Genomic DNA, 10214 nt, shown 5'->3' on the forward strand with positions numbered 1-10214 from the left:
TTTTCATGAAAATATTTTATTAATTGGGTGATAAAATTAAGTTAGTAACTGTTTATTCTTTTAGATAAAAATGAGCGATTAAATGATTTTTTAATATACTTTCTTTAAAACATATGATAAAATATTCATATGTATTCATTTTTTTAAAAATATTTAACTTTTGGTCATATATTTGTTAATTTCTTTTAAAAAGTATATAAAAATTTATTAGTTATATTATATTTATTGTGTGTCTACTATATATATTAATTTATACTCTATTTTCAATTTAAATATTCCCTTGTTAAATAAAAATAATTAATAAATAATTTAGTGATGATATAATCTGCAAAATACTAAAATATATTAAAAATAATATATTTATTCAAAGCATAGGAGTATTTTTGTTCAACTAAAAGGATATGTATTACATTTATTAATTTAAAAAATAAATATTTTCATCAAAAATAGTTTAAAGTGACAAAATGTATTTATCCAACATTCAAATCACTTGGAAAATATCTCATTGAACTAAAATTAATGAGTTTTCAATAAATAAATCCGAAAATTTTCACGAAATGAATAAAAACACTTTCTCGAAGACTTAACTTTCTGGAAGTTGAGAATACTTTTCACAGAGAAAAATGTAAAATTCTCCATGTGATATGGGATATATGCATAATACCTTATTGTGGAAAAAATAAATAATAAAATACCCTTTAAAAAAAAGCTGTAATACACGTTCTTTCTTTGAGATTATTTTTATGAATAAAATATTATTTTATATATAAATATATATGATATTATGTAAATTTTTGGCAACACCGTAAAGGTTAAAGAATTTAAAAAGAAAAAATTGATGGGATTAACCCTATAAAATAAAAATTAGCATTTCAATGCTTATGTCAGAAAAGATTTTAGTGAAAATGAGATTAAAAAAATATGATGATTAAGGAAATGAGATCCCAAATTGAATGCTATTCAAAACCAAATAAAACAAGAATTAGAAGGAAGGTTGGGGTGGGGTAGAAGCAGAATAGCAGCCCGTAAAATTTCAGACACAGAGCCGGACACCAAATATGCACTCTTTTGGGTACAGAGCCAACGCTGTGCTAGCGTTTTCTGTCACGATTCTCGCGTTGATCTGCGGGATAGCTTCTTTCTCCGACAACTTCAATTCGCCGTCGCCCGACGCTCAAGTCCGAGTATGATTTTTTCTATGGAACCCTGACTTATTTGATCGAGTTTTGGTTGGTTTTTGAACTTTTCTTTTGTGGGTTTTAGGTGTTGAATATTAACTGGTTCCGGAAGAAACCTGATGGTAACGATGAGGTAATTCGTTCTGTTCAGTGACTTCAGTCTATACTTGCGTGAAAATGGGTGCTGTGGTTGTCATTTCTTTTTTTGTTCATTTTTTTTTTAGATTTTGTAATGTAGTGAATTGTGCTCAAGTGTTTGTGTAAATTTTTTTTATGATTTTTGGTTTGCGTTTGTGTGTTGTTTGGTGTGAGTAGTTTGATTTGTTTTGAAATCATATCAGATCAATGGGGATAAATTGAAGTCAAAGCCCTTAATATTTCATGATGCATGATATATTTTTAGCTGTATAAACCCTTGAGAAATAGAAGCTCGATCAAATTCTATCGTTGTCCTGTTTTAAAGCCATGATTACCTTTTTATGTGTCAATTGACGGCTAGTCACGGATATAAAACCTTATTAGCTCTCGACTCCTCTCATTTACCCATAAACAAGGAGATTAGACTCTCACCACCATGACGTTGCCAGAGCTCAAAGTCTTTTGGTCTAAATATAAGAAATCATTAACTCAATGTGCTAAAGGAATAGATTTATGACCTTTTTATGGGACAAAAAAGTATTACTGATATAAAAAGATGAATAGGCCAACGAAACATAATACAATCACATATATGCAGTGATAATTCAGCATGAAATTGATAAAATGAAAAGGTGAATAGTGAGTCTCATAAACTGACACATAAATGAGGGCATAAATCAAAACAATATCAGCATAAAGCGGCACAACAATTGAGGATATTATGAAGACTTATTTTCATTTATTTTCTTCTTCTTATTTTTTCCCAAGTTTAAGTACTTTGGTCTATACAGCATACCTTGTATCGGAAAGCTCCTGCATGTTGAGCTTATTGCGTCTCGTGATCCAGAATTTATAGACATTCTATATGTCAATTACACTTTGAGTAACAGATTTTTTAGATTTCCAATGGAATTTGATTTTATTTAGACCCTATTTTTACTACCAGGATTCAGGAATTGTTTTCGTGTGCTTCAGAAGCCTGGTTTTGTGGGTATGTCAATTATCATAGAGGGATAACATTTTTGGTTAACAGTTGTAGTGAAGTTACATTTGTTCTGTCTTAGATAATTTCACTGCAATAGCAGGATTTTTACTTTAGAATTAGCTTAGGATATCTATTTCTTTGCAAAACAAGCAATGGCAGATGGAAATGTGATTGGCCAAGCCAAGAGGTAGTAGCTGTATAAGATTAGGCAGGTTTTGGGAGCTTGGTGTGGGAAGAAAAGTGTGGCCATTTCATTTGATATTCAATCATCCCTCTAACTTTGGCTTTATCATTGTACAGTTGATTGGCTACTGTGAAATTGGTATTCTCGATTATTCATCTTTGGGTTATATTTGTAATAAAGTTATGTGCCTATTCCCTAGATCTAGGTAACTTGTCTTCCATGAGAGATGAATATATCCACAAGTCCAGGGACACTCTCTTTTAACTTCTGGGAATAATGTGGAAAAGAATACCGTTGCAGTGTCTTCCAATAATAGCATGTTAATCACATATGTGCTTGTTTTTTAACTTAAGCAATACCTTTTGCACAACGTGTAACTAGTCAAGTAAATGTGATGACTGAATAAAGATATATCTTCTTATCCTTTCCTCCCTTGCTTATTTGCGAATACTTTTAGGTGCAGAAATCCCAAGGATTCCCTGCTTTCGCCTCCTACCTCAAGCCGACAAAAGTGTATAGAAAATTAGAATGTATCAGAACTGTTGATTCTTTTTCTCCCAATCTCATTGATTTTGCTGTGTGCACAGCCACAAAACCTAATTATTGTTTTAGTAACTCTTCTGGCATGGATGCAGGAAGGGCTGATCATTGACGAGTTGAACTTTGGAAAAGCATTTTTTAAAAGTCACAACGTTCTAAATAACACAATTATAAATGGAAATTGTAGATAATCAGCTTCATGTGTATGTTCTTAGATTCCGGCCTGAGAAACAAAATTTGTATTCTATTTTCTTACACTATGTTCAATCACTTAGTTGGATCTTTTGAACTTAAATCAACCTCTATTTGTGTATTACAAAGTGTTGTATGTCTAAAATGTCGCAAGTGCAACGAGAAGTACTAAAGAGAGACTGTCCTGAAATAGCAGTCTGCACCCATGCAACATCGTGCTTCTAATTGCTGGTTTCTTGTTTCTAGTAAAAAGAAGTGAACAAAAAAGGGGTAAGTGAAAGACCTATTTCTCTAATGAGGATTTCTTATATTTGCAGGTCAGCCTGACTTTGAATATATCAGCAAACTTAGAGTCGTTATTTACATGGAATACAAAGCAGGTGTGTGCATAAAAAAATGTCAATTATTTTTACTCTTTGATCACGAGTGTCTTCTTTTTATGTTTTACATGATATGATTTGGAGGGAGAGGATCTCTTTTATGTTAGTAAACCTACGAGCTTTTGTTGCTTTTGGTTTTGAATTGTAAAGATTAGCTAGATTGAAGATGAAACTGTCATTACTTCATCTGGCCTTCTTGGACAAAGGTAATTTGTTGGCTTGAAGTGGAGGAGCATACTGGTGATTATCTGCGATTTCTTTCGTTTCGGGATGAAGGAATTCAGTGAAATTAAATTAGTCAACTTGACATCCAGAGTTTTGCTTATCATAGTCGTGAAATTATCTATGGTTTCTGATGATCAAGGACTTCGTTGAATCTTAATGACAGCTACATGTGCCATTGTATATCTTTAAAACTACCATGCAGAGATTCATGCTTTGATCTCCCTTCATTATACTTCTTGCTGCACTCCCACTTGCATCACCCACTAGAATTTGAAGGAATTTGTTAATCTCAAGCACTAGCCTCTTACTTTTGGTTTTAGTGGGTTTTTCTTTTTGGTGAAAACACATCATCTTCTGCTCCTCGAGTTCATTTAGATATGACAAAATCTGACCTCGTATTACCAGGTGTTTGTATTTTTAGCGGCTGAATACAAAACCCCGAAGAATGCGCTGAATCAGGTACTACTTCATGAGCCCAGTTTGTAACTAATCTTGAACTTATGTGAATTCTACTATAAAACACACTGAGCACATAGTCCTTTTTCAGCTTTTAGCCGTGAGTGTTGGTACCATTATGGTTTAATTCACCACTGCTATTAATTGGAATCCTTTACTTTGTACTAGAGGTGGATGCGGTGGAATTGCTAATGATTATGTTATCAAACATGTTTTGTTTGCATTCTTCTATTTCTTATGATATATATGTTTCCATTTCATGGGTTGACGTTCAGAAACGTAGTTTAAAATGATTTGAATCCACTTTGGCAGGTCTCTTTGTGGGATGGTATTATACCCTCCAAAGAGAAAGCAAAAATTCGGATTCACACAACTAACAAGTATCGTTTTATCGACCAAGTGAGTGCGACAACCTTTCTATTCCATTTTGGAGACATTTTATTCACGTTCCCTCACTTTCCTGTATGTTCTTGTAGGGAAGCAATCTACGTGGTAAAGACTTCAATTTGACATTGCACTGGCATGTCATGCCGAAGACTGGCAAGATGTTGAGAGACAATTTGGTGATGAGTGGCTTCCGCTTGCCAGAGGCCTATAGATAAAGATGTTTTCTTTACGATATTTTCCTTAATTTTAGCCTTCCGTTATTTGGAGGTACAAACAGCTGAGGAACAAAAACAAGAGAAATACTTGTGTGACTTTTACTATTTATAGAAGTCGAAATTTCAGAGATACAACAGTTTACTTCAGAGTTGGGCTCAAATTTTCCCTTTAATTTGAAACATAGGGAGCACATGAACACAATTTTAAAGAGTTTCACTGCCTCAAGCTTCGTTATTTGTTCGGAACTTCACGTTAGTGATTACTAGTCGTCGTGGTACGTAATTTTTGTATGTATATAATAAATATTTTTTTAATTTAAAAATATATAAAATAAAAATAGCATATAGTAAATAAGCAGTTAAGTTAATGTATAACTCGAGAACCGAATAAATTAGTTATTTACATTTATGAAACCACAAAAAAATTAGTATTGCAATGTCAAAATTATTATTTTGTATATTTTATAATGGTATAAATTATTATATTTTTCTTGAAAATCAGTCCTTCCAAACATACAATAAAAAGAAATTATTCGTAATTGCTCTACAAATTATTTAAATATAATATATCTCTAAAAATGATTTTATAAGAAGTAAACCTGCCAAGTGCCATCCAATTCAACCTAAAAGGTCTATAACAAAAAAATGTTCATAATCACCCATGCATACATACATGCACATACACATACACATACACATACATCACATACATATACACACACATATACATAGATACAGAGAAGGGGAGATAAAAAGAGAGCAGATCTGATGTTATATAGTACACACACTCATATAGCTCATGTCGTTTCTCTCTCTCTCTCTCTCTCTATCTCACTCCTTCAGATTATCTTTCTTTCTCTCTCATCAGCTCTCTCTCTCTCTCTCGCGGCCGGTCGTCAGCGCAATTGTGATTGGGAGTTGTATTTGATGCGGCAAAAGGGGGAGAAGCAGTATTAAGGAGCAGGCCTACCACAGAGTAGCCGCCTCAAGAATTAAAACCCTAGATCCCAATATATATTTATATATATAAATAAATAATAATTTTTCTGTTCATTTTCGGAGCTGCTTGAGGATCGCAAAATGGTGGGCTCTGCACCTCAATCTCAGTCTCAATCTCAATCTCAATCTCAGTCTCAACCTCCGTCTGCCGAAGAGGAAGCGCTTAAGAGGAACACCGATTGCGTTTACTTTCTTGCTTCTCCTTTAACTTGCAAAAAGGTCCTTTTTCTTTCACTTACTCCCTATATGCGTCTATACTTTTTGTGCTTGTGTGTCTTGGTTTGGCTGCGAAATTCTTTTTGTTTTCTTTTTTCAGATTTATTCGAATACATCATTTCATTTTTCGCATCTGTCATGTAGTTATGCTGTATTTCTCTGCTGATTAGATCTTTCTTGGGGAAGGTTTAAATTGCGTTTTTGATATTCTTGGAGTAGCTTAAAGACTATTTAGTTTCTTGATTACCTTTTTTTTTTAATTATTATATTTTAGGGTACTGTGAGATTTAGTATGCCCTTGAAAAACCCATCGATCTTCTTATATTTCTATTTCCTGTATTAGATCTTTTGGATTTGTAAAGTCTGTTAGATTTTGCTTTTCCTAATTTCTTGTCTTTTACACAACACACTGTATTTATTATGTTGTTTATACAGAATTTGCTGTAGGGTATGAGTTGTTTTGAACTAATGGTACATTGTATGTGTAGAGCGGGGTGAGGAGAGGCTATATTCTTGGAAAAATTGGTTACAGAAGAAAGACGGATTGGGTCAACTATTTGAATTTATATATTATACTTAATGAGTTTTCTACTTGAAGTTTTTGATGGGGATTGGGGCAATACTTCCCTTGTTTATGCCTTGTCAAAGGAAAAGCACATGGAATCTAAAAACTGCAGTTTAAAGGGTAATTTAGATGTTGAAGGTTGGATAATGAATTAGTTGATGGATTACTTTTAAATGGACTAGGTTCCAAGCCATTCGAAGAGGCTGTTAAACCTCGCAATGAAACTCAGTTTAATCGCAAATTCATCCTCAGTAGCTCTGTCACACATTATTATCAAAGGTTATATTTATATAAAGTATAGGAGTAGTGCTTGTCTATGCATGTTGAGTGCTTTGAGTTCGTCTAATTTAGTCCATAGTGTGGAAGCTGTGGAACATTTCAAACTGACATGCTATGAACACTCTTTCCTCCAGTTTACCTCGACATATTAATTTTGATGCTCTAGTTTTTTGGAAATTTCTACACTCAATGAGATTTGCTCCATCCATGAGATGATTTTGCTAAACAAATGATTAATTGGTCTGTTTATAGTATATCCACTATCTGTTCAATTTCTAGTAGATTTTTGTATCATTTTTCAAATTGAGTTCTAAGCATCCAAACAGGCAGATGAATTTGATGACGTCCAATACTACAAGACAGTACCTTCTGTTGCATGAAATTGTTTTGGAGTGTATCATCCTGAATTTTGTCTCATGTTATATGATATTTATGTATTTGAGTTCTTTCCTACAGGGTAGTGAGTGTGAGTATCGTCATAGTGACATTGCACGGGTAAATCCAAGGGACTGTTGGTTCTGGTTACATGGTAACTGCTTAAATCCCAAGTGCGGCTTTCGCCATCCGGTTAGTCACATCTCTTTCTTGATGTGGATATCGGTCTTCAGTTGCAACTTATGTGCTTAATGAGCATGCTATATTTGACATATTATTTGATGATGTGGTAGACTTTATTGCTATGATGTATTTATTACAAGTTGTCGTCTTCATTTTTTAATTTTTTGTCTCTCAGCCACTTGATGGATTGCTGGGAGCGCAAATACCCACACCTACTGGAGCCTCTGCACCTGTGTCACAAGCTGTGACAGCACCTACCCCTACCCCACATGTTCCAAATGCCTCCACTAAACAAGGCGGGGTTCCTTGCATATTTTTCCAAAAGGGGCATTGTTTAAAAGGTGATTGGTGTCCCTTTCTTCATATCCCAAATTCATTGAGTAACAAAGCTCAGGTGCCAGGAACAGCATCGGCTGCTGAACCTGCAACTATCAAGAAGTCTTTTACTGGACTTGAGAAGTCTATGCAAGAGAAGAAGGTCCAACCTATGAATATTGCAAAATCTGTCAAGGATGTCCAACAATCTAAACCAATCACTGAAATGGAACATGCTCCCCCTAGAAATGAATTTCCTATAAACAGGAGGGTGCCACATGTATCAGGGATCAATGAGTTTTCTGCATACAGGAGTGCTCCTGTTTCTAATGGAAACCCAGTCAATTGGTCCAATCGTGTTCAGCAACCTCACTTGTTGGAGGAACCTGAAAGCATGAACAGTAAGGATGCAGAAGAAGTTTCAAGGGAGCCCTCTCCTGGGTTTGATGTTCTTGTTGATGATGAGGGAAGAGATTCTGATTACTATCCTGGTGAAGATAGATATGGAATGTCAAGGGAACATGAAGCCAGGAATGAATACGATATTGGTCACACGATTGCTGCTGGCGATGATGAAAGATATCAGGATCCTCTTAGCTATGACTCACATGAGCACCATAAGGGTCAGTATGCTTGGGAGCAGCACAGAGCTTCTTCTGAAAGGATGTCAGGAGGAGCATATCTTGAAAGAAGGCAATACGCTAGGCCTGATAGCCTTGGTCAAGTAGATGAATTAGATCTAAGGCACCGTTTAGCAAAGCATAAGAAGCCTAATGGTTTGAGGTCTGTCATTAGTCATGAACATGCTCGTGACTTGCAGGTTGGCGACCGTAGCTACCAGGGTTTGCGTAGGGACGACCAACAACCCATGCGCGAGAATTCTCTTAGCAGTCGACTTCGAGGAAGAATAAGACTTCCTGGAAGATCATCGTCTCCAACCAACAGGGAAATGATTAGGGGAAGTGATCGTGGCAGGTTGTCTCCAATAAGGGCAGGTATCTCCTCTCACCAGGGAAGGATCCGAGACAAGATAAAAGGAAGGGTGGAAGAAGGTTTTAATAATGGTGGCAGGAATCACAGAGGTCTGCCCTCGAGAAGAGACAGTGTGGGTCAAGATAGTGCTGATTTTGCTGGTCCAAAAAGTCTTGCCGAGTTGAAGAACAGGAAAAATGCTGAACCTAGTAGACAGCATGTGACTGATCAGCAATCGCTTGGTAAGAGAAAACATTTGATGGTTGATGGCCATCAACAAAGTGGAAGTGATGTTTCATTTGAAGGGCCTAAGTCACTGGAAGAGATCCTAAAGCGGAAGCGAGGTGAAACAATAAGTGGTAGGAATTCATCTAATAATGAAGGTATTATAGAAAATAAGAATCAGGATGAAGAAAAGGATGGAACCAACAATGAGACAACCACTCCCGATGGGAACAATAAGGAGGGCTACAAGTCTGCAACAGTTCAGAAGACTGAAGCTGAAGAGAGCAGGCCAACTGCCTCTGGATCTGTCCTGCAACCTGACGCTGGCAAGCTAGAAGCTGAAGAGGGTATGGTTGTTGAGGATGGGGTGGACCAAGAGTCTGAAGCGTATGAGCAAAGAGATGGGGAATCTGATTATGAGCAAGCTGGTGGGGAAGATTTTGAGTTGTATGATGGTGAGAACGGAGATGCTGTAGGGGAATATGACGAAGATGATGATGACGACTTTGCGAAGAAAATGGGTGTCATGTACTCCTAAATGTTGAAGGTCCGTTCTATGGTTCTTGCTGCTAATTGCGTTTGTGTGCCAGTGTTGTCTGCTTTGAATTGGCAATTTCGATATAGCTACTAATTTTGATCTCAGAAGTAGAGATGATCAGTAGTTCCCCATGTACCATTAGAAACTCTTCTTTTATGGAGCCATTTTAAACTCTTGATTGGATGGATAATTTTTCCTCTCTGTAGTTCTCTATACTTGCCACTTTTATTTGCCCGAGAAGAGGATCATGATTGTAACATCAGAAGATGAATAACAACTGTGGGCATTATTGCTGTTTTCCTGGTACTTGTCTTTCCTGAAGATGAATATTTCTCTTTCCAATAACTCTTTTTGGTGTTGATTTTGTGGAAGTTGCGAATATGTTTCATTTTGCCTAAGTTGTTTCGGACATTCCTGGTCATTGCAGTATCGTTAGTTTTCCTATGTAAAAAGAGACGGGGACAGTGTTGCTTTGTAGAAGAAAACTCCTGTTTGTTCTGCTGAAAATGGCAACTGAATGACCTCAAGAATATTGTTCTCTGATCCATTTACTGGAATTCCAGGCCCATATTTCAATTAAAAAATTACCTATCATGTGAGTGGCTTTTACTTTTTCTTTTTCTATATAAAAAAACATAAATTATTACAGTTCCTGAGGTACTTGTAA

General features: G+C 35.7%; 2 protein-coding genes across 2 annotated transcripts; both read left to right on the top strand.

Annotated features, from left to right (window-relative positions):
- Positions 1-967: 967 nt before the first annotated feature.
- Positions 968-5015, top strand: LOC105156130 (signal peptidase complex subunit 3B). The gene is made up of 6 exons (XM_011072180.3): positions 968-1184; positions 1264-1311; positions 3535-3597; positions 4228-4281; positions 4591-4677; positions 4755-5015. Exons 1-6 carry the CDS (start codon positions 1059-1061, stop codon positions 4878-4880), a joined length of 504 nt encoding a protein of 167 aa, XP_011070482.1. The 5' UTR covers positions 968-1058; the 3' UTR covers positions 4881-5015.
- Positions 5016-5631: 616 nt separating this feature from the next.
- LOC105156131 (CCCH-type zinc finger family protein) lies at positions 5632-9853 on the top strand. The gene is made up of 3 exons (XM_011072181.3): positions 5632-6098; positions 7396-7506; positions 7673-9853. Exons 1-3 carry the CDS (start codon positions 5961-5963, stop codon positions 9545-9547), a joined length of 2124 nt encoding a protein of 707 aa, XP_011070483.1. The 5' UTR covers positions 5632-5960; the 3' UTR covers positions 9548-9853.
- The last annotated feature ends 361 nt before the right edge of the window (positions 9854-10214 follow it).

This window comes from Sesamum indicum, linkage group LG2 (assembly GCF_026168435.1).
Source record: "Sesamum indicum cultivar Baizhima isolate 11 linkage group LG2, ASM2616843v1, whole genome shotgun sequence".
In the NCBI taxonomy this organism is placed as follows: Eukaryota; Viridiplantae; Streptophyta; class Magnoliopsida; order Lamiales; family Pedaliaceae; genus Sesamum; species Sesamum indicum.